Source organism: Calidris pugnax, unplaced genomic scaffold (assembly GCF_001431845.1).
Source record: "Calidris pugnax isolate Ruff unplaced genomic scaffold, ASM143184v1 scaffold107, whole genome shotgun sequence".
Classification (NCBI taxonomy): Eukaryota; Metazoa; Chordata; class Aves; order Charadriiformes; family Scolopacidae; genus Calidris; species Calidris pugnax.
The window spans coordinates 1788543-1813504 of record NW_015090901.1 but is presented as its reverse complement, the minus strand read 5'-3'; the positions used below and the strand labels follow the sequence as shown (position 1 = coordinate 1813504).

Here is a 24962-nt window from a genome sequence, read left to right as displayed (position 1 = left end):
ATGATTCTAGGATATGCAAAAAATTGGATGGGGTCCCAATTAACTGCTTGCAAATCTGTTCATTCTGCTCAGTCGCTGCGTATTAATGCCCCCGTGTGCAAGAAGAGAAAATGGATGGAAGGAGAGTGTGTGTGTGTGTGTGTGGTTGAAGCGTGTGTGCGATGTAATTATCTTTGCTAATCTCTCTGTCTCGCAGAGGGGTGATTTATGGCCATGAAAATATCGCCAACCTTCAAACGTGTGGGCGTCGTTTGGCGTATCCAGAGGTTCATGCATGTAGAAACCACCGTCTGTGCGTGCGGGTTCAAAGCCCTGGCACGGCCCCCCCTGGTTTTGTTTTCAGAGTTGCAGAGGTTTGCAGCTCCCGTTTACCTTAGATGGAGGCTTTGAGGTTGATCTTCCACACCTCCGAAAAATCAGGCCTTTCCAGGCAGCGATCTGCATACAGCTGTTCCCCACCGAGCTGCCTGTGCACAGCCGCCTTGTTGTATAAACAACATTAGAGACTTCGCTAAAGCTTTTCATGTAGTTTTATCTCAACTGCAATTTGTTTCTAGTTTTTCAAGGCCGTGGAAGCATCCAGCCTCACCCTCTGCAGCCTGGTTTCACCGTTTCAGCCATTCCGATGGTATTTACGGCACTGTTTGACTTTATTTGAACTGTTCAAAAGACCTCAAGTGCCCCAAGAAGGGTGCAGATGTGTTCAAATTCTCTGTTTCTCCTATCAGTAGAGATTTGCTTTTTGGCTTCTCTGACTTCAGGTGTTCCTTGCTCTCCTCCCCAGGTGTCCTGTCCCTGCCTGCCTACTTCAGCCCCTACAACGACGGCTCCGTGAGCAGCGATGGACGGGCTGATGCTTATGCCCAGCTGGAACTCCGAACTTTAGAGCAATCTCTGTTGGCAACTTGTGTTGGGAGCATCTCTGAACTGAGTAAGTTTTGGGTATAAGCAACCGTGGGGTTCTCTCAGGGAAGCAGGAGAGCCAGGCCCGTTGCCGTTGTTGACAGTTGCGTAAGATTTAATTGTCTCGTGGTGCTGTTTATGAAATTTCATTAGGCTACTTTATATTTAATTCCCCTCGGAGATGTATAAGATGTGGCTTTTCTTGCCTTTTGGTAAGTGGTGTTCGTGCCAACAGAAGGTGGATGCTTTTGCTTAGATGCCTCTGGAGGTTTTCTCATGCTCTTGTGGAACACAGCACCTCCCTCAGATGGCAAAGAGGGTTCTCTTTGTTAGGGTTTGTGCGGTGGAAATGTCCAGGGTGCAGGATAGTCAAGGAAAAGCTTTTTTGGTTACTTAAAAAACAAAAAGCAGCGAAAAAAAAAATATCTGAGAGCACTTTGGTAACAAAAACGTGTTCAAACCCTTCTTTTTTACTGCTAACCAAATGAAATGTTCCATTCCTAGACTACTCAAAAGCCCCTTTAAAGTAAACAAAAATGATTTGTGTTTTCCCGGTCTACTTTTCCCTTGCAACATTTCTGCTGGCATCGCTTTCTTAGTCTCCACCATCTGAATGCTAATGAATATCAGGGCCAGCGAGGAGTTTGTGGGTTTCACCATTTATTTTGCAACCTGCCTTAATTTGAGGTTTTCAAATTCCTTTAACACACCTCTATTTATCCTGGAACACAAGAGAACATTTGTAGCATGGGCCCAAGATTGAATACAGCTTCCTCTCTCTCTTCCCCCATCCCTGCTTTGGCCAACTTGGTCATTACATCTAGTGAATAGATCTCCTGATACAGTTGCCTACTTTTTTTTTTTTTTTTAAATTAAAAAAAAAAAAATGTTGCTGCACGTTGCCAGAAAAATAAAGAGAGTGAGTGTGCAAAGGAGAAGGAACGTTATTCTGAGCTGAAAATTTGAATTCCAGATGCATTTCTGCTATAACTGCACAGATTTCTGTGTTAGTACCAACGCTGGAGGATTCATGATGCTCTCGTAAAACGTTGGGATCCTGGAGGGTCGAGAGCTACTGAAGTGGGAAGGCAGAGATGTTAGAAGGTTTTTCTGAAGTGGATCTTTAAATTGAATGTACACCAAAGGAGTGGCACAGCTTCACATTGCAGACTGAGATATTTTTAATCCTCTATCAATCTGAACCACTAATAATATTATTATATTCAGACATAGAGTAGCTTTGTGGGGGATTCTCTCCCCTTGGTTTAGCTGCAGGTTATTTAGCAAATTCAGTGTATTGCTGTTAGATATAAATGAACAAATAATAACTTCCTAAGAATTTCAGAGGGAGGTGTGGCTAATTGATATGTGGCACAGCAAAGTTCAGGTCGCTTTCTCAGGAACCACCAGCTTTGTGATGGGGCGACTGTTTCAGTTCCATCCTTTCCCAGTATTGTAACTGTGGGACACAATAGAGTAGCATTTCCTCTGAGAGTTTTAGGGGACTGTAAAACATAAAGCAACAGGGGATTCTCCCAAGGAAAAAATAGATTCCAGCTATGTATAGTAATCTGTAGTAATCGTTCAGTCCCACTACTCAAAGAAGTAGGGTCTGAAATCTTTATGGCCAAGCTCTTGAGAGTTTGTAGCGCCACAATAAAAGAAGAGTAAACAGGGTGTGCCCAAAGCCAAGCTTATTACACAAAGACCAGCTTTATGTGCCTGAAGCACTGCTGTCCTGGGGTCATTGCGCTGTCAACTTTTTAAAACTCTGCAGTCTTAAAATCCTTTCCGAGTAGGAACTGTGTAATGCTGGTCACCTTCTTCCAGGCCCCCTCAAGTCCCCCAGTGCCCTCACACAGAGGCAGGTTGGCTCCAGTTCAAAGACCAAGAGGACTGAGCAGCCCAGAAAGCTCCCGGATTGAGCTTCTTACAAGGCTCAGGGGCAAATTTCTGGCAAGTTGTGACAGTTGGCGTGATAAAGATTGGCTTTTTAATAGGAGAGTCAGGTCTTGTTATCCTGGAGAAACCTGCAGCTAGAGAGAATGAGAGAAGCAGACCCCGAAGAGAAGGGATTTCTCTGTTGAAATTTCTCATTAGTTTGTCACAAGTGCCTGGGTGGGAGGGTAGAAAGTCATAACCCAGTTGAAAGAAATGGGAACAATCTCTCAACATAAAATAGTGATGCTATAAAGTATTTGTACTGGTGTTACTGGCCTTGCCTTGTAAAATCTGTGCTCTCAGCTTGGGCCGTGGACATTTTACAAAGATATCAGTAGTTTTTGTAGGCAGGAAAGAAACTGATACATGTGATTGGAAAAAGAGAAAACCAGCACTAAAACGAGGTAGAAAAATCACTCTAAAGCTGTGGTTCTGAATATATGGTGACTGAGAGAAGTTTTGTTCTCTATTTTCTAACTAAAACTTGTCGTTGGGAAGAAAGTTAAATTTCCCATGCAGCAACCTGCAAAGTGGCAGCTTGAGGAGACCTTATGCCTTTGCAGAGGAAAAAGAAATACGTGCACACAAAAGACACTTCTCTGAGCTGCGAGACATTTTATTTAGTTCCCAAGGTGTACTCAAGAGGGCTGTGGATGAATAATAAAGGGGTGCTTTTCCATTCTTCCTCTTTGTGCAGGTGATTTGGTGTCCCGAGCGATGCACCACATGCAGTGCCTGAACACCATCCGCCCAGGGATGAGCCCCATCCGGCAACCCCGGCAGCAGCAGCCCATCTCCTGGTCCCCCGATGCTCTCCACACCCTCTACTACTTCCTACGCTGTCCTCAGATGGAGTCCATGGAGAACCCCAACCTCGACCCTCCGAGAATGACCCTGAACAACGAACGGTACGTAGGGGTTGGCCAAGTCTTAGTAGGCAGGGAGTTGGCCAACTGTTAGTAGGCAGGGAGTTGGGCTGAGAAGGTCTCCTTCTGTAGAGTCACCGCGTGTGCATGTGGGATGCTACCTATCAGGCATCAGTTATTCCTGCAGTCACGCCAGGTTACGTTGTCAGCCCTGCCAAGTTTACGAAGCCTTGGAATTGGAACTGGAAAGTGAGCTGTTTTTTCATGCAATCTTTCCGAGCGAGGCATATACTCTGTGCTGCCAACAAGGCTTGTCTAGAGACGCTGCCAAAAGTACATGTGGTTGCCTAAAGCAGTAAAGACCTTACCAAAGAAAATGTTACCTTCTGAATGGTGCCAATTAACAATTGTCATCGTTCTTGGGAAAAGCAATGTGGAGAGGTTCGAAGGGATTTATGAACATCCTTCTAAAGGATTACTTCAGTTGATGCTGTGTGTCTGGTATAGAAAGAAACTTATACAGGAAGCCAATAACTAAACAGAAAATGCAGTGGGTCTCCCTACCTTCTGCCAGCATCATAACTGACTCTGAAAGTAGGCCCATTATTAGAGCGGGTCAGAAATTTTCCAGCGGGATGTTTTTTCTGTTAGAAACCTCCCTGGTTTCCTTCCTGCCCAGCTCCTTGGCCGTCTGCCTGACAGGCTGGTGGCAGCGCAGAGCTGAGGAGCCCTCGGAGCTCTGGCCACAAGTTGAGTTCCTTGACGGGTCAGGCAGCTCCTCAGCTCAAAGGGAGACCGATAGCTGCCCACCTTCCACTTGCATCCTGCAGGGACACCCAGGCCTCTCGGAGCTTGTGAGGTTTCCCCAGTTTGAAATGCATAGCCAATTGTGTAATTATTTCAGAATAAATGGGAAATTGTGGTTTCTGATTAATGCTTTCTAGTATTTGTAATCACTTGCTCCTTGGACATCGTTTAGCCTGCTGGACATCAGACCAGCAGGAGAGTCAGGTCTTGTTATCCTGGAGAAACCTGCAGCTAGAGAAGGAATGAGAGATTCTCTCTCTCTATCCTGGCCCTTCCCAAAAGCAGCCCGTTGTTGGGAAGCTTTGTAGTGTAGTGAGGTGTGGAAGCCTGGGGTGGAGGCCACATTGACAAACCAAAAAAAAAAAGCAAGGTGCTTGTTGGACAGGTGAGCAGGGAAAGGAGAACATCTCTGTAAATAGTGTGGTTTCTTCTTCCCACCTTGGGCTTTACTGCACTGAGCCCCAGCTTCTAAAGTTGGTATGAAATCATGGTAGCATACAAAGAATCAATTCTTAAAATTCATTCTAAAAAAAAGCTACAAAAGTTAGACCTGTCCCTCTTCTTCCTTTCTTCTTCTGCAAGTGTGGGGATTATGGTGTTTTTTCCTCTGCTCCATGCTTGTCCCACCTTGGGCTTTACTGCACTGAGCCCCAGCTTCTAAAGTTGGTATGAAATCATGGTAGCATACAAAGAATCAATTCTTAAAATTCATTCTAAAAAATACAAAAGTTAGACCTGTCCCTCTTCTTCCTTTCTTCTTCTGCAAGTGTGGGGATTATGGTGTTTTTTCCTCTGCTCCATGCTTGGTAGCCTGTTTTGGGGGTTTTTTTTTTTTGAGACATTTCCTGATTGTTCTCTGAAGACCACACTGTCTTCAGCCTGCACATTTCTGATGCTGCAGGTCAACCTTTCCTGGCTGATTTCAGCAACCCTAAAGGCTTCTTGTAGCTGCCTTCACCACCATGGGAGCTGTGGCTGATGGCTTCATGGCCAGAGCTTGGCTGGTCAGGAGTGAGAGGACCTCTTGATAGATTGAACTGTCTCCTTCTAAAGCTCTGAATTTTCAGGTCAGGGTGCAGAAAAATATACTGGACAGAAGGCAGCCTCTATAATCTGAGTGCTGGTAAGTTACTTTAGATTAAGGGAAACTTCAAATGAGGAGAAAAAGATGAAGTTGTCACTCCTAGGCTGCCTGTTCTGCTACAGTATTCTGCATGTGGCTGGTCTGTGTAGCTCCCTCCACTCACCATTTGTTTGCATTTTCTCTTGGTTCCTGAACCATCTTTCTGCACTTTACTGTAGTTTGTACTGAACAGACCCCTTTGGGGTCTCAGTAAAAAAGGTTGTCTTTCTGTTTGTCCGATGCTCCCCCAAAATCCCTTCGAACAGAACAATCTGTGAGCAGAACTGTAGCATCAGAGAGAGAGAACTGATGAACACGTGTGGAGAACCAAGAGGAATTAAGTTGAATAAAACAGGAATAGGAAGAGGCACGGCTGCACAACTTGGAGCTCTGGGCTCACTAATCTTAATCAAATTCCCTACCCAGTGCAAGATGGTTTATTTTGCATTTCATGTTTGCACACTGTGCAAAAAAAACCGAGTTTTTATGGGGCCAGGTTCTGTAAAGTTGTACCACTAGTTCCCACCCTCGTACAGCTGAAGCTGCTAAACAGCTTGTATCAGAAATGTAGATGAAGCTATTTTGTGTTGTGCTCTTTTCAGTACTCTTCAGTGTAATGATGTTACCGCAGCTACTTGTTTTGTACACTGGGGATAATAAATGAGTTAGATCAGGAGGGCAGTTATCTCTCCAATTGCTCCCAAACAATGCTCTTCACATGGTTCACTGGAGGGTTTTTGGAATGCAGGCTGCAACTCTATTCTGTTTTAAAATCCGCACTAGATCCTGTAACAGCTGGTGTAAGGGAAATTTCTGCCATTTCTTTCTGACCAGTACTTAGCTGTAAAGGAAATTAAAGAGGATATATTAAAATGGAGTAAAAACTGACATTAGGGGGGAAAAAAACAGAACTGGAAGACTATCAGTTTAAACAATTGGCTATGAAACCTGGAAATAAAATTAATAGTGCCCGGTATACCAGAAATGAACCTCCAACCTTACCTTTCATTTGTTCTAAGATGTATTTGTGTGTGTCTTACTGCATTCGCCTGTGCACATATTATTAAGCATAACCAGGGGGATAAATATTGCTGGGAGCATTTTTTCAGAGGAGATAGTTTACTCTTTCCTTGCTTAAAAGGAGAGATGGTCGAGCGTGTATGATGCCAGACTCATGGCATGATTGATGGGGGCACTGATTCACCTAGTGTGACCTGGCAAAGCTGTGCAGCCCAGGTTTGGGCTCTAGAGAGGCCTCTTTAGAGAGGCAGATAGAGGACCTTTCTGTTCTGGCCTCCAAAATGAATGATTTGTGAATGTGGGTGATGGAATGTGAATGATTCAATAGATTGAAACTCTGGAAAGTTTGTGGGTTGGTTATATCTGGTTCTGATACTTAACTCCAGGTAAAGGCGCTGAAGCAGAAGGAGAGGAGGCAGAATTAGAGAGAAAGCACCCAGGCAGTGTGAGTAAAACATCTGAAACATAGAATCACAGAATTGTCTGGGTTGGAAGGGACCTTTAAGATCATCTAGTCCAACCATTAACCTAACTTGGATAAAAAACCCTCACAAAACCATGTCACTAAGCTCCATGCCAACCCATCTTTTAAATACCTCCAGGGATGGTGCCTCAACCACTTCCCTGGGCAGCCCATTCCAAGGCTTAATAACCCTCTCAGTGTAAAAATTTTTCCTAATCTCCAATCTGACCCTCCCCTGGCACAACTTGAGGCCATTTCCTCCTGTCGCCTTGCCTGTTCCTTGGGAGAAGAGACCGACCCCCCCGGCTACACCCTCCTTTCAGGGAGTTGGAGAGAGTGAGAAGGTCTCCCCTCAGCCTCCTTTTCTCCAGGATGAACATCCCCATCTCCCTCAGCCTCTCCTCATAAGACTTGTGCTCCAGACCCCTCACCAGCTTCATTGCCCTTCTCTGGACCTGCTCCAGCCCCTCAATGTCTTTTTTGTGGTGAGGGGCCCAAAACTGGACACAGCACTTGAGGTGGGACCTCACCAGTGCCAAGTAGAGGGGGACTCCTGTACCCCACAGCACTTGAGGTGGGACCTCACCAGTGCCAAGCAGAGGGGGACTCCTGTACCCCATGGGCAAATGCAGCTGCTTCTGTATGACCCACTTGGAACCCTAAAATGACCGTATTTGCTGCACGGCCTCACCAGCTTCATTGCCCTTCTCTGGACCTGCTCCAGCCCCTCAATGTCTTTTTTGTGGTGAGGGGCCCAAAACTGGACACAGCACTTGAGGTGGGACCTCACCAGTGCCAAGTAGAGGGGGACTCCTGTACCCCACAGGCAAATGCAGCTGCTTCTGTATGACCCACTTGGAACCTTAAAAAGACCATATTTGCTGCACGGCCAGTAAACCATCTGCTGTTTGGTGTCAAGTAGGCCACCTGAGGAAGCGTTTTGCAAATACAGAGTGCCACTTGTGCAATACTTTGGCAACTAAATTAGCCCCTGAGGTGAGAACAAGCTGCTTCCCTCCGCACCGATACACCTCCTGCCCCGGAGGCTGAGAGCTCAGCTGCAGCATCAGAGAGCGCGTCTGGCTTCGGTGTGGCAAGAATCATAGAATCATTGAGGTTGGAAGAGACCCTTGGGATCATCGAGTCCAACCATCTCCCCTACTCTACAAAGTCCTCCCCTACACCATGTCCCTCAGCACTGCATCTAAACGGCCCTTAAACACAGCCAGGGATGGTGACTCCACCCCCTCCCTGGGCAGCCTGTTCCAATGCCCGACCACTCTCTCTGTGAAAAATTCCTTCCTAATGTTCAATCTAAACCTCCCCTGTTGGAGCTTGAAGCCGTTCCCTCTCGTTCTGTCACTAATTCCCTGTGAGAAGAGACCAGCACCAACCTCTCTACAGTGTCCTTTCAAGGAGTTGTAGAGAGTGATGAGGTCTCCCCTCAGCCTCCTCTTCCTCATACTGAACAGCCCCAGCTCCTTCAGCCGCTCTTCATATGATTTGTCTTCCAGGCCCTTCACTAGTTTCGTTGCCCTCCTCTGCACTCGCTCCAGCACCTCCAGATCTCTCTTGGATTGAGGTGCCCAAAACTGGACACAATACTCGAGGTGTGGCTGTCTCTGCTGGGCAATAAGATTTTCAGAGCTTCTCGGAGATCACAGCCCATGTTGTGTCAGAGGGCAGACAGCGTGGTTTTAGCCCATGAAGCGTGAGCAGACGCGTGGAACTCCCTCTCTCACTGCTCTGGTTCTGCTCTGGGTTTTTTCCCCTCGCTTATGTCAGGCTGGCTGAGCTGGGGAACGCTCCGTGGTGTGAGATCATGTCCCGGAGTAACAGAGAGTGTTTGCTGGGATTGTTTGGGATACAGTGACTTGAGAAGGGCCATCCAAAGGTAAACAAAGATTCTTTCTCCCTTCTTCGCTTTTTTCCAAGTGGAACATAAAGCATTTGTCTTATTTTTAATGGTGTGTCAAGGCGAGAATACTCTCTCTGAGATACTTAGGGAGTATTTGTCTGCTCCCCAGAGAGCACAAATCAAGGTCAATATTATAGTCTCATTTTACACTGCATGGACTAGTCTACCCTTGGCCAAGAGAGTGGTCTGGCCTCAAAGCTGGGAAAAGACACCACTGACTGCCCTCATCCTATTGCTTTGGTTATCACGTGTGTACAGTGTTTGCTGTAGGAAAGTTAACATGATCTAATACCTAAGAATAGCCAAAAAAGTTGGATCCTGCTTCCTTGTGTGGCTGAGTGTCTGTGTGTCTTTGGTAGGCTGATTTTCCTCCTTTACCAGCTACCCTATTAAAAAAACCCTCTATAAATTACGTTTGCCTATTGTTGATCTTGTTGGCCTCTAGAACATTCTAAAAGTAATTCCAGGCTTGTCCATCAGAGCCCACAGATCCAGCCGTGTCAGACCTTTCTGAGCTCTCCATGTTGCAGACGTGCCAAGTTTTACACATTGTCTGAGTTTCTGCTGCAGTATTTTATTCCAAATGTCGATGAGTATAAAACAATTTACATCAGCAGAAGCACACAGACTGTACCCATCTGACTCTGCTGGGGAAAATCCAGTAAAAAGGCTCGTGAAATTCCAGAGCTGATGTCGGATTTGTTGGCTGCCAACAGGAAAATTTGGGGCTTGCCACTTTGTTGGAAATTCGCAGCTCTTCAGCTGGAGAAGCTGTGGACACTGCAAGAAGCTGACTGCAATCATGCAGTGGGCCACCTCATAAGGAAAGAGAGAGCTTCATTCCGTTTTCCACGTGCAGGTGTGTAGAAGGCTTCTCCCAGATTTGCTCCTTCTCCAGAGGAGTCTGTTTTGTGCTGTGATTGTAAACCTGGGCTCACTCAGTCTCCCCCTTGATGCATGAAATGCTTTGGAAAGGCTGCAGCTCCTTCTGCTTTCAGCTGGATGGTGGCTTTTATCTACAGGGTTCAAAAGGGACCTAAGACTTTTTCTTCTTCTAACAGTTCTCCTATTAAATCTGTCACCTCCCGTGACCCAGGGCCCATGGATAAGTGTGCAAACTGTATTTTTCAGTAGGGTCAAGGAAGAGAAATGGTGTGGTCCCTACCCTCCTGTGCCACGTTAGCTGGGCAGCAGGAAGGAGCTGAGCTGTCTACTTGGGGTTTCTCTCTGTGGAATGTTTCCAGCAAAGCCTGCTCTGAAACGTTATTTATTGGGAAAGGATGAGAAATGCACCTCGTGCTGCCAGAAGAAAAGGTTGTAGCCCTTTCATGCTATTTTTGAGTGCTGTTTGCTCAAATGCTACATTCTTCCAATATTTGAGCTATTGATTCAAATCTTCATTAGCTAGAGCACTCGGTTATTAATTTTTTTCTCTTGTGGCATATAATCCAAATTTACTCTGACTAGCATGGAAACCACAGGTGGGTCTAAATCAATAGTTCCTGCTACAGCGTCAAAATCCTGTCCAAGCATCCCTTGATTCAATTGTGATCAAGTTTGCATCTTGACTCTTAGACTTAAATGCTCTTGCTCAGACCAGACTGAGTAGAGCGGTGGCCTCGCGACCTTCTTTTATCTTATATACTTTGTAAAATTCAGTCTGTCCTCAGATACCTCAGGGACGTGCCAGTGACTTCTTCTGAGAGAAGAATCATCTCCGAGCAGCGTGTGCATCCTCTTCCCTACAGCGCTCCTTCCAGGAGTCTTCTCCTGTAGTTTCCCTATCAAGTGTCTAGCAGTGATGCAGAGACCCCCGTGCTATGGCTATTTCTAAATCCCCAGTGACCACCTGATGAAGATGAGCCTCCTCATCAGATTTTCTAAATTTCACGTTTGGAAAAAAAACATTACTTTGATCTTACTTGGTGCTTTTTGACTTGATGATCTCTAGGGTGCATCGTTAGAAATAATTGGAGCCTCCAGCTCTTTCCCTCACGGTTAGCTGCTTCCTTCCCGTCTTCAAAAACACAAGCACAACTAAATCTTCATTCTGAAATTGCTTGAGATGGGAATGATTTGGTCAGGTGGATCAAATTTATGCAAAGATATCAATTTGTATTAGAGAGAGTACTAACATTGTGGTTATTAGTGTGAATTGTCTCCAGAAAGTCTGTCTCTGTGTTCATGGGCATCCAACCAGCAGAAGAGGAAGGAAAACCAGGACTAACCTGCAGAGCCTTCTGTTGAGACCTGTGTTTGCTTGAGCTGCATCCTCAGCATCACTGAGAAGTATCGCTGCTTTCAGAGCTGGTTAAGGCTCTTCAGAACAAATCTTTTCTCCAGATGGATATTTCCAGACTCTCACTGCTCTGTCATGAGGCTTTTTTCCTCTCTACTCTTTTTAACTGCAGGTTTATGGAATTTTATTAAGTGTGATAGCTACATCATTGTCTGTCTTTTAGATTCATCTGTGGCCTGGCCTTTCCTAATTCAAATTTAATATATTTATGTCTGAATTCTTTAGTTTTACAGCCACATCCCATTGTTACCACGCTGCATCAGGAACAGAACTTGATACACTTAGTTCAGTGAGCTGTGTCTTTGAAAAGATGTGCAGTAAAATAAGTTCTGGGATCTCATCTGAGAGATCTTAATATCTTTCTATTCTGTCTACAGCTGCCTCACCAGTCAAGAATTAGGTATATAGGAATAATAAAAGTAGACCCTAATTCATTTACTTGAGAAAGAATAATGCTGTAGTTGTACATTCATGTTTAACAGTACTTAAATCCATGGAGAGTATCCCTGAAGCCAGGGGGGTGATTATAGGAAGATGTATCAGTGAATATATTACAGTCCCAGCCCCATGCAATAGCCCCATTGATTTGTTGTTTTTTTTTTTTCCTAAAGCTATTTTGATATAAATATACTGATTAAATACAGGGAAACAGAAGGAAGCTTACATTGACCTGTGCCATTATGGCATTGCTTGTTCAGAGTGGACATACAAATGTGCCCCTCTGTTTTAAAGAAGAAAAAGCTATTTGCTGTAGATGAAAGATTAGTTTGGTAGATTTATTAGAAGAATAAGAAGGCTATAAACAGATGAGATCTACTTCCTTCACCAACACTAAGGAGAAGAGGCTGTTACTGTGTATTTTTGCCTGTTTCAGACTTTGGGTAATGTCAGACTTAATTGTGATTTTGAGATACTCATTCACAGGGAAGATGGAGCGAATGGCCCTGTTTCAGAGGCCAATAAACTCCAATCAACTTATACCTGTTGATTAAAATTAATTGGCAGTGGTGTTGCTGACCTTGGGCAGGATTATGTATTTGAGCCCGTACTAAATAGTTGCGACATATTGATTATCTTCTGCAGTTTTGAGAGTTGAGAATGTCTATTATTGAACAGGAGGAGTCAGTAGCTTTATCACACTTATGGTGAGCAACCTTTGCCTTCCTGCTCTTCATGGTGACATCTCATCACTTATGACAGCAGTAGCATCTAGCCAAAAAAAACCCAGAACTGCTTAAGAACAGAGTCAGGTCCCTGCTAGTGGGGCTCCTTCCACATAGTGCTCCTGGTATCCTCACTGCTAGACTCAAGAAATCTGGGATGAAATGTTTATTTATTACTCCACGTCTGTGTGTGCCTGCACGCTCTGAGCCCCACAGCTTTGGGTATGGGAAGTGAATGAAAACCAAGTCACATTAAAGGTGACAGACAGTAGTTCTGTTTGGATTCCTGGAAATAATCCTGCCTTTGCCTGGCATCGTCTACTAAGGTATTTTTGAGCCTTGTATTATTATTTTTTTTAATTGTTCATTTCTTTATAGTTCAAAGATTGTGAAATTGGAATGTGAGGGGCGAGCTTGGCAGTGGTGAAGGGAATTAATTGCAAACCCTGAGGATCGAATTCATCCGAGTGTAACTGCTGAAACTGGCAGTGCAGACTGCTCTGAATTAGATCCCCCCCCCACCATCTTTTATGCTGTTTGTATCAACAAACACTGCTCAATTATTTTTTAACTCCCTGTATCTCGCACCTGGGACGGACTGGCCTTTCTCCCACGTTACTGGTTGTCAGCAATTTGTAGTTGTTGGGGCGGTTCCAAAGCAGCCTGTATCTTCTGATCTTTCTGTAGGGGAGCAGGGGTGCGGTACAAACAGAGATTATTTAAATTCTCTGCAAAATTGCAAGGAGGGATGGAGCAACACGGAGCAGAGTTCATGGAGAGCAGAGAGACCGCCTTCCTGTGCCAGCCTTGGCAGGAGGGGAAAGCATTACAGGTAAAAAAGAGCATACACAGTGTAAGAAAAATTTAATGCTAATGGCTGTATGTGAAGCTATGGGCCAAAAAGTCAAGTTTTTAGGCTTTCTTGAAACCTTCCTGCTGCTTATACACTGGTTTCCATAGACAGTGGTCTGAGAAGTGTCTGATGTCACAGACAGAAGCATGCAGGGGGACAGGTCACCTGAAAAACTAATAATTTTGCCTGGTCCTGGGCCAGCTGCTCTGGATGAAGCCATCTCCAGGAGCATCACAGAATCACAGAATGATATGGGGTTGGAAGGGACCTCTGGAGATCATCTGGTCCAACACAGAGCAGGTTGCACAAAAACATAGCCAGGTGGGTTTTGATGTCTCCAGAGAAGGAGACTCCACCACCTCTCTGGGCAGCCTGTTCCAGGGCTCTGTCACCCTCAAAGGAAAGAAGTTCCTCCTCATGTTTAGAGGGCACTTCTTATGTTCAAGTTTGTGCCCATTTCCTCTTGTCCTGTCCCTGGGCACCACTGGAAAAAGACTGGCCCCATCCTCCTGACACCCACCCTTTAAGTAGCCTATTTATAGGTGTCCTCCAACCTCAGTTCTTCTGTGCTTCTAATTACAGTGTTTGTCCCTTAAAGTTGTTTCACACGTGTCAGCCCAGTAATGTCCCAATCATTGATAGGTATCAACACCTTGTGTCCTAGAACTGGCTGTTGAGGGAGCCAGCAGGCAGCAGCTCATCCTACCTAGAGAGAAGTAAGAAGGCATTTGACAGTCTTCATCCTAGCAGTTACAAAACATCCATTATAAAAACACTATTTTCTGCTTTCCCAAGCATTTTACAGTAGACCCCAGAGCTCGCTGGAAATCCCCAGAAAGAGAGTCTTCCACCTGAGCCATTTCTGGCGAATGTCCCTTATTTTTAAAAATGTTTGAAAATGAGATAGATGATCTTTGGCTCTCTTGTTTAGCGATGAAGAGATGGCAGCCATGGTGTATGTATGTGTGCTACCACCCTGCAATTACTGTAACTACAGCTACAGTAATTACTGTAACTACTGTAAAGATGTCCACGTGAAGTTCTTGGCTTCTGCTCTCGAGTTTCCATCTGTTCAGATAAAAAAGAAGGTGCAAGAAAAGGAGAGCTTGGCAGCTCCGGTGCCTGGAACAAACAGCGGTGGTGTGTGCCTGTAGGCACCCTGTGCTGTGTATTGTTTATTGTTTGCTGTTTGCTAGCAACAAAAATTGAAGGAAAAATAAAGCAGGGAAACTTAAAACAAAGCTGTTACGGCATCTGTTACTAAAAAGGCATTATAGAAACAGAGAAAGGGATAAGACAAGATCTCCTGGTCTTTGCCACGTTTTGGACAGTCAGTAGAGGACTGAGAGCCTAAATTTCTCTACCTGACTCTGGCTGCTTTGTTGTCATTTAATATCAGCCTGTCTCCATTTTTCCTCGGCAGAGGTCCTTAAAGACAGTCTCATGATACCAACGTAGTGCTCGTGTGACTGATATAAGTAAAAAGCAGTAACTCTGTGGGTGAAAGCTTCTGAGTGTATTGCAAAGAATGATGATGGTAACGAGCCAACAAAGTTTATTCTTTTTCAGTAATTGCTGCTTCCAATTGGAGTTAATATTATTTCCTATTGGACTAAATTGCGGACCTTCACTCGCAGAACTTGCCTGTTTCCTGAGGAAGGAGTTTGCTGGGGCTTTAACAAAGGCCACCCTAAATAAAGATGCAATTCCAAGCTCTTGCTGTGCAGCAGCCAGGGCTGGACGGCTGCTGGGGGTTCGCTCTTATTGTTCTTGACATCTTTGTAACAGAGAGCTAGAAGAGTAAATGTTTCTGGGTATAATTTATGGTAATAGCAACAATCATTCTTTCTCTTTGACCTTGTGGAGATTAGAAACTAAGCTTTCCTTGGGGTGATCCTGGATTGGTCTCTGCTTTGTTTCCTTTTTGAAGGAGACCCTGGCACTTTGCGCTTCCTCCTCCTCCACCTACGAGTGCAAGTAGTGCCATGACCTGGTGGTCACTTGGGGACCTAAACTGAACTTTTTTCATCACGTGTTTTTGCAGCAAATGCTGAACTGACTGTTTCCAAGAGCGTGTCTGCTCTGCAAGACAAGTCCCATTCAAATGAGGTACATGTCTGAGCTGATTGAGCTCTGGTTCCTGCGTTCTTCTGGGGCTGAACACCCTTGTGATGACCCAACACGTGCTGGTCTAATGTGTTTGCTTAGAGAGGGAAAAGAGCGAGCAGTGTTTTGGTCTTAGAGCTTATCAGTGTAAATCTGGGGTGATGCTGCTGAAAAGGGGTAGTTTCAGGCTGGAGTCAAACTACTGGGAACTCCAGTGCCACTGAAGAGTCTGTACCTGAAGTTCTTCCTTCCATGGATTAGGAAGTGTATCATAATGGCTAGAAAAGAGAGGGGGGGAGACAGAAGCTCTAAGTTTTTATTCCTGGGCTTGCTGGAAAACTCTCTGCTCCTGTAAGGAATTCTCTTAGCCATTCCTTACCTCTTTGTCTTCCTTCAGAAAGGCAGAAGATCCTTCCAGAGAAACATGAGGTCCTTCTGAGACAGGTGCTTCAGAAGGAAAGGATGAGTTGTCCATGACGCAGGGTAATTAAGCTGGTTGAGAGGAATATAAACACATTAACATGAAATTACAACAGGTCTAATATAACCTGCTCAGAACGTATCTTGGTGTAATTATATTGCTTCCAGCCTCCAGACTGTGTGATTACGAGGTGCCTCTGCAGCGCTGCGCTGTGCCAGGTCATCAGCACTCCCTTCCCTGCTGGGGCTGCCAAGTTCTCCAGGAAAGATCTCTCTGAAGAGTTGATGCATTAGAACATCACAGAAACATATGTTCCTTAAATGACTTTCCAGCTGGGCATCCCATTCTTCCTTATATGAGTTACCAGAGTTTAATTAACTCACTTTGGAACCTCTTTTCGTCTGCTAAACTCTCGGTGCTGAGACACTCAATAAGATTAAGGAGAAGTGGCCAAACTAACTTAACCTGACTCTGCGTGTAGATTATTCACATAGTCAGGGCTCAGAGGTACCTGCCATGAAGAAAGGCAAATAAAAACTAGTTTATTTCTCAAAGAATTTAGAATTGTCGCTTTTCCTTGAGGTAGAAACTCGGGGAAGAGAGATACCTGGTTCCCATGTTTCCCATATTCATTTTAATGAATTATTCTTTTGTGTTTGGAGTGCAGAGCTCTGGCTGTTGATGGAAAGGTTTATTCAAGCAACAGGTAATGAAGAGTAGAGCAGATTAAGATTTTTTTTAATGCTGTTTTTTCTCAACGAGCTGAAAAAAGTAATTGTGCGCGTTGTGCTTGGTGTTAGAATTGGTGCGTGTTTAACTTTGTCATGTTTGACGTCCTTCATCGATGCTCCTGTGGTTTTGGATCTGCTTTCTGGCAGCAGAATTTTTTAAGAGAAAAAAAATATCCTTATAGTGTGGTATTAGAAACAAAAATTATCATTTTGTCGTGGTGGTCATCAGCTGCGTGGGCAGCTGGAGCCTGATGTTCCTCCATTTTGGATCTGCTTTCTGGCAGCAGAATTTTTTAAGAGAAAAAAAATATCCTTATAGTGTGGTATTAGAAACAAAAATTATCATTTTGTCATGGTGGTCATCAGCCAGGTGGGCAGCTGGAGCCTGATGTTCCTCCGTGTTCCTGCGGTAACACCGTGCTGCACCCTCGGCGATGGTCAAAGGGAAGCAGGTTGAACCAGCTGCAAGAACAGGTTTTAGCTGTGTGTAGAAAGACTCCGTTCTCTTACCCCCCAGTAGAATGTTTATCTCATCTATTAATGTAAGTCTATTTAAGCGTGCCTTTTTAGAGAGAGAGAGAGATGGGGCAGGAGATAACCTTGATACGGAGGCTTGTGCGACAGCTGGGGTTTTCATCTGCCTCCTCGCCTGCGCTGCAGATGTCCTGGGTATAAACAAACGTCGCTGGTGTCTTACTCATTTGCAAACTCAGCATAAAATCTGCAACTCCTGTGGTTCAGGGCAGTGAGATAGAAAACTTTTGACAAGTTGCTTTGTAGGGAAGCGTTGCTTGTTCCGCTGTGTGTGCTGCTGGCCTCCTCTTCGTGCTCGTGGTGGTGGCAACCACCACGTTGAGATTTGAAGATGAGCGCCTTGACATCTCTTGTTTGCAAGGTTGTAGTTTCGTGACGATTCTCCCTACTTCTGATGTAGAAGTACATGTGTTTTGAGGAATGATTGGCATAACCTGCCAGCTTCTACAGTGCTGATATGGACAACAGTGTTCTTCTGGAGAAGCCGGGAAGCAGTTAAGTGAGTTTTATGGGCTGACAGTGTTTGAAAGACTGAGACCAGGCCCCATCTGGAGCACCGTGTCCAGTTCTAGGCTCCCTGGTTCAAGAAGGACAGGGAACTGCTGGAGAGGGTACAGCAAACAACTGTGAAGATGATGAGGGGATTAGAACATTTCTCTGATGAGGGGATTAGAACATCTCTCTGATGAGGAAAGGCTGAGGGACTTGGGTCTTTTTATTCTGGAGAAGAGAAGGCTGAGGGAGTATCTCATCAATGTTTATAAATACTTCAAGGGTGGATGTCAAGAGGATGGGGCCGGGCTTTTTTCAGTGGTGCCCAGGGACAGGACAAGGGGCAATGGGCACAAACTTGAACATAAGAAGTGCCATCTAAACATGAGGAGGAACTTCTTTACTTTGAGGGAGCCGGAGCTCTGGAACAGTTTGTCCAGAGAGGTGGTGGAGTCTCCTTCTCTGGAGACATTCAAAACCCCACCTGGACACATTCCTGTGGGACCTGCTCTGGGTGACCCTGCTCTGGCAGGGGGTTGGACTAGATGATCTCCAGAGGTCCCTTCCAACCCCACGTGATTCTGTGACCATAAAAATCATTGATAGAAGCACAAAACGAGTTTGGGAGATTTCACAATATTAAACACAAAGTGGAAGCGTTGAGGGGATTTCTAGTAGAAATTTCCAGTCCTTCTTCCACAGAAGGAATGACTTTATCGCAGTGTTTGTTTTATCTAAATTTAGGACACATCTGTTTATATTTCTCATATCTATACACTTACACGGCAATATTTATTTAATTATCTAAGGCAAAATGCAAATATATGACTGATTATGCTTTCCAGTGAAAAACAGAAACACGTTCATTCACCACTGGTACCAAATATCTTTGGATGAAACAGAGCTCTCTCTTCATTTCTGCACAGCAACCCTTTAATATTTTAAGACAAGAACTGAGGAACAAAGCAGAAGCTCCTTGAAGATGTAGGTGAAATATGTTCATCGAGCAGCTCGCCATTAGGACAGGGTGATGTTCTCTTGCAAAAGAGTCATTAAAAAAATGCCACGCTGGCATCTATTTCATCCAGCTGTGATGTGGCTCCTCCTGCTCATCTTTCATTAATGACAGCTCTTACGCGTCTTACCTGACGCTGACTGAGAGAGAAGTCTCCTGCCTTTTCGTTCATAAATGCTACGACCTGTGGGATCGATTGCCTTTTACTCAAGAAAACAGACTCTTAAACGTTGGCTGTTTTGTGAGACCTTCTGTGGTTGTAATACATCAGCCAGAACCCAGATTGTGTAATTGTAATTGCACTAGGGGGTGGAGTGGGCACCTGACTTGAGTGCACACATTACATGATTGTACCTACGAGAGCTCCAAAATCAGTTCTTTTCCTCCGCACGTATTGGTGTGTTCCTCATGCCTTCATGCTAAATTAGTTTCTGGAACTTCTCAGGTTCCAGGAATATGAAAAGCCAAAAGATGACTTTGATTTTCATTAAGAAAACATTGACGTCAACATCAGGTGAGGCCGACGTTCCAAGGAGGCCACGCTCACGGCAACGTGACATGGCACAGAAGTGTGACATCAGTCAAGCCATTAGGAAAATAGAAGTTTCATCAAATTTTTCTGAGTCCTGAAAATGAAACAATCATCTTTTGACGTTGAAACGTTTAGCCTCTAGAAACCATTGGTTTGTGTTTGAAAATTTCTCTTTTGAGATATTAATTAGGTTTTGGCTTGTGCTGTAAGGTACTGTCCTTGTTTAGCTGAACAAACTTTTTGCAGTTATGATTAATTAAACAGTTTTCTGTATTCCAGAACTGCACAAAAATATTTGTCTTTCTGGCTCTTTGCTCACACGGTTGTAGCTCAGGAGCTTCAGGCAGTTTTGGGCAGCGTGGCAACGCTCTGCCGGAGGGATTTTACAGCCGGGCCCTGAAAATTAGTTGTGTGATTGAATCTGGCAGATTGGTTTTGGCTCAAGAATCGGCATATGTTTTTAACATATGCACATTGGCAAATCAGGTTGAAGTCGTAACTAAAAGGCCTGTTATCTCAATCCTACTAGGCCTTTGGGGAATTAAGGATAATGGGCAAAAAAAAAAATTATGCTTGGGGAATTAAGGATAATGGGCAAAAAAAATGATGGAGGAGGAGTCTCGGCACTGGATAGTGAAGAACCATGGTGTTTGGGGAATTAAGGATAATGGGCAAAAAAAAAAATTATGCAGGAGGAGTCTCGGCACTGGATAGTGAAGAACCACAGTGACCCCGGATAAATCTGCCTGCAGATAGAAATGTTTGCTGAAGTTTGCTGGAATGAACCATAGGAGGTCACCTCTTGGAGTTTCTGCCCACAGGATCAAGGCCAATCCAAGAAGAGCAGAGAGCCCATCCTGGCTCCCTGCCCATCTCCATCTCTGCCTGTCACACAGCCTGCGGTTACGGGCTCCTGTCTTTCGTGTGTGCAGTTTGTATTCGTGTCCTGCTCCGAAGTCATAGAATCACAGAGTGGTTAGGGTTGGAAGGGACCTTCCTGGTGCAACCTGAGGCCATTTCATCTCATCTTACCACTTGTTCCTTGGGAGAAGAGACCGACCCTCCCTGGCTACACCCTCCTTTCAGGGAGTTGGAGAGAGCAAGAAGGTCTCCCCTCAGCCTCCTTTTCTCCAGGCTGAACACCCCCAGCTCCCTCAGCCTCTCCTCATAAGACTTGCTCTCCAGACCCCTCATCAGCTTCATTGCCCTTCTCTGGACATACTTCAGCACCTCAATATCTGTCTTGTTGTGGGGGGTCCAGAACTGGACACAGTGGGCAGAGCCCGAGTCTCAGCGGTGATGTGAGGATGCTCTTGGCTGGGCAGAGACTGGATTTGAGACCCAGGTCCTTCAGGGGAGATCTGTAGGATTGACCTCTGCAAATCTGGTGGTACAAGCTGACAGACGCAGGTCACTGGCAAGAGAAGTTTTCTATGTCTGGTTCAGCAGATGTAATGGCAAAGTCAGTCCTCATGGTTCCATCTGATCTCGCAAGTGATTTAAACATCCAGCTGTGTATTAATTGAGGTCAGGAGGTTAGACCCAGAGTCACGCGAGAACAGCTTATCTCCCAGATTGTCTGCAGTAGTTTTCAGCTTCTGGAGAGTTTTTGGAGGTTGAGGAGCACGATCTCAGTGGTTTCCCTTCCTCGGCGTTCCCTCTGTTGAGGTGGATGCTCTCAGCGCCTGGGGGAGGCAGATGGAAGTCACTCACATCCTTGACCACAGAACTGGGACCATATTGTTGTAGTTAAGACTATCGTGTATATCTATCTGACTCTTATCATCAACTATATGCAATTTAAATTGGTTTTAATTATTTTCTGTCTGTCTAGAAACCAAGAGTTCCTTCTGCCACAGCTTACAGATGTTGCAAATGTGTTTTTCTAATGAGACACATGGCACATTCCAGAGCAGCACAAGTACTTGTTTTCAGCCTGAAAATGGAATCTTTTCCCTGATGTTAAAGCAAAGTTCGTAAAATGTGATTATAATAAATAAACCACAGACTTGAGGATCTTTTTTAAGATACATAGCAAGTTCCTAATGATTACTTCATGGTTTTTTACTTTGATTTGCAGTGAACATGAATTAAAACCTGTCTGATGCTGCACCTTATTTCTAAGTGTGGTTTGCAGAAAAGGGTGGAAAAAGTGGTATTTTTGTCTGTGGTCACTGGGATTGCTAAGAAAGATCAGAGCTGCCAGTTCTAGATTTAAACTATTCTTGTTCTATTTTATATTCTCTAAGCAGAGGAAACCGTGAAGGCAGAGTCAGTGGAGAAAGAATCCCAATAAATATAATATTATCCACATGTTTTTCATTTCATTAGTGTCTGAAGGATAACTTGCTAAACTGTGGAAGTTCATATCATGGCACATCCAAGCCAAGACCTTAGTAACTTGATAACGATCCACTAAAATTTGAGAACTGTTCTCTTCTCAGATGGGAAGAAGTCACTGTTTCAGGGGAATTCAGAAGAAAACATTCTTTTGGGGCCAGTTGGCTGTGGTTAAATTTCTTCTTCCTTTTCTGTGAAGATCTGGGACTTTCTGCTTTGAAAGACGTGGCATTTATTGAGATGATCCGTGAATCAGATCCAGCATGGTAATTCCTATCTTTTCTCTGTAAACGTGGGAAGCTTTTGCAAATTTAGTAAAATCTTTTGAATCTGAAAGGAATGGCTCCTGACTTAAGCTGGTTGTGTTTTAGAGCAAAGATTTTATGTTTTTCCTGTATCATCATTTCTGTTGTTATTTTATTCACGTATAATTATATGCTCAGAGATTTATACTTTTTTCCCTGCAGCTTGAAGAGGGGTTTAGTGTTTGAGAATCCAGACTGTAAATATGCCACTGTTTTCCACGTTGACATGTCATGGTTTAGGTTTTGGATACTCTGTCTTGCCTCAGAGTCCTTGCCCTTCTCCAAATAAGACAACTTCACTCTGTTTTCTTTTTGACTCTGTTGCCATCCTTGGGGTTTTTCCATCTTGGTGTAAGGTTTAAACACTGCATCTTCTCCTACCCACTCTCTTCCATGGTTATTCACCATTTTGTTGAGGATTAGTCTTATTCCTACTGGTTTTCCTCTATGTAGTTCTGCTCCTTGCACGTGGGGCTCCTAGAACCCCTAATGAGGAGCCTTGAAAAGCTGTGAAGAAGCCTGTGTGGCTTCCTTGGCAATCTGGTGGCCACTCTCACTATCTCTTCTAGTCACGTTCCTCCCTTCTCTGTGTGCAATGTGACTTTTAAGCTTATTCCTTAAAAAAAAAAACACCCAAAGAGAACAGCTGAGACGGAGCTATGGCTTTTTCTAGCTGTTCTTAGCTCACTTTGTGTTAGTGACACTGAGCTGTGTCATTTTAGGGTAAAATGGGACCGAACCATAGAGTTGGGTTCCAGCATTAAACCCAAACTTTAGCTCACTGCACTGAAAGCCTTCCTTTTTTTCAGCCCCTTGCGAAAACACACAACGATCTCTAAAGATCTGGGGTTCTTCTCTGCACGTAGCCTCTGTATCCTTTCAGTAAATCAAATATGGGAGAGTTATCGTGGCCTACCCTGCTCTGATCATAAGCATTCTGATATTCACAGGTGTTTTGTGATGCTAAAGCTCACGTGTTTAAAGTGTTGGCAGATGAAAGGAAGAAAAAGCTTGTTCAGTCAAACCATTGAGAAGAAATGGGAGAGGCTGGATGGGAGACTGTCCCTTGATGTGTGTCTCAGGACCAGCTCAGGCTGCCAAGAGGGACACAAATTTTGCCATTCTCAGCTGCTTCCATTAGGACAGTATTTTCTTTCCTGCTTTAGAAGAAGGAGGTTCTTGTTTAGAAGAACAAGGTTTTTCTTTCTTGATGTTGCTGTCACTGTTGGCTCCCTCTTTGTTTTGCTGTAGCAAAAAGGGAGGTGACCAAAAATAGCACAGGAGGAGCAGAGAGGTGGCTGCAGGGAAAATGCCTCCTCCACCCCTTGCTCCTCCTTTCTCCAGCAAATCTTGTCACCGGGAGGGAAGAATTTGATAGAATGGCTGTTTCTTCTGGAAAGACCTGCTGTTTCCATGGGAGATAGCAGGTCTTCCTCACCTCTGCAAGTCAAGCTCCAAGCATTCAACACAGAAGAGGGTTAACATAATTTTCTAACTCCTCTGGAGCTCTTCTCTTTTTGCATACAATTAATTTCTCTCTGCCAAAAATGTCTTGGCCCCAGGGTTCTTAAAAATGCTCAGAAGAGAGCACTTTGGGGGCTAGTTCCTTTGTGATGCACAAGTTAACACTGAAAGTCTGTGATCCCACAGCACATCCTCAAGGACCGCACGTGATCTCCATGTGCCAGTCACGTCCTGGGCCCTTCTAATCAGATGAGTGTAGAACATTTTCCAGGAAAAAATTACAGCTTGCTGCCAGTTCTCTGCCAACTGCTGTTACCACCATCCTTCTTGGTTATGTCTGAAAAAAACCAACGGGGTTTAGTTCAAATGAGGGGGAAGAAGCCCACAATAGAGTCCATTCTTTCCAGAGCACATCTCACCCAGCACCAGCCTGATCCCCTGTTATTCTAAATGGAGAAAATTTCCAAGAGCCTATGGATAAAATATTGATGGCACATGATGACAACAGACATTACTGAGATTCTTTACAAGGTGTAGAGTAGATGAGCGGTGTCCATGTTACTTTCCACTGCTTTGTACTTCCCCCTTTACACTCAAAGACAACTTTGTGGCAAGAAACTGAACCAAACACTGGTGGCATCCTTCGTCATGGACACCAGAGAATACGTGTCCCCAGTGAACTACTGCGGTGAGTGTGACAGTTTCCACGGGCTGGGTTACTTCATGTGCAGAATCTAATGAGCTGACAAATGCTTCTGAATGTCAGAAAGTCCAGAGAAAAATGGGCAGTACAGAAATGGCACAGACAGAAGTGCGGAGACAGAAATCAATTCTTTAGCTTGCAGCATCTCCCAGTTAATTTTCCGTGAAGGTTTCTCTCCTTCCCCTCCTCCAGTGTTTTTCAGACTGTGAAATGATCAGTGTTTCCCTGGAGGCAGATAAACACCCAGGTTAAGGGCCAGAGGGATGATAATTCCATTTATTTTCTAGAAAACAAATAATTGCATTTATTTTCTTAGTGTGACACAACCCAACGTTGGCATTTCATTCAGTTGAACTGAATATCTTTCTTTTTTCCTCGGATCATGGGATAATACTGCTTATCTGGTGTCGTGTCCTTGAGCAAAGTAACAGGGCTGTTCCTGTGAGCACGGCCAGGTGGAATTAGTTGGGTTAAAGAGAAGTGTGCGTGTGTGTCAGGGAGAAAATAGAAAGCTCATCCTCAAGCTAGACATTTTCAAGAGAAATAAAGCTTCTGCAGCAAAATAGAAATTGAAGTCATTATCATTGCTGATAGAAATATGATTTATCCAACTCACACAGCGATGCAAGTGGTGGGGTTGGGACAAATTAGGAGGAAAATGTCCTTCCTGACATTTCTTCTTGCAATCCAAAGCCTGCTCTCCTTTGGGCACGGGGTAACCGGGCAGTCTGTGGAGCTGTGGGTTTTAAAGCCTTTGGAAAAATCTGTTGAGATTAAAAAAATAAACAAGCAAAAGAAGTTCTTCCTGCTTCCCGTGCCTCCCAAACCGAGTTTTCCACATTCAAGGTCTGTTTGTGCCCACGAGCCGTTTATAACCCTGGCACATGTGGATTTTTAGCAGAATGGAACTTTCTCTTCACCTTACCTGTTATTTCTGGTGCAGACTCAGTGGTGGTTTCTGTT

General features: G+C 44.5%; 1 protein-coding gene across 1 annotated transcript in view; it reads left to right on the top strand.

Moving 5' to 3' along the window:
- The window catches only part of ABTB2 (ankyrin repeat and BTB (POZ) domain containing 2), a 143241-nt gene that overhangs the window by 88357 nt on the left and 29922 nt on the right, over positions 1 to 24962 (top strand). Inside the window, exons 2-3 of the mRNA XM_014948849.1 lie at positions 785 to 931; positions 3542 to 3752. Of these exons, the coding sequence (XP_014804335.1) occupies positions 785 to 931; positions 3542 to 3752 (358 nt within the window). The remainder of the gene's footprint in view (positions 1 to 784; positions 932 to 3541; positions 3753 to 24962) is intronic.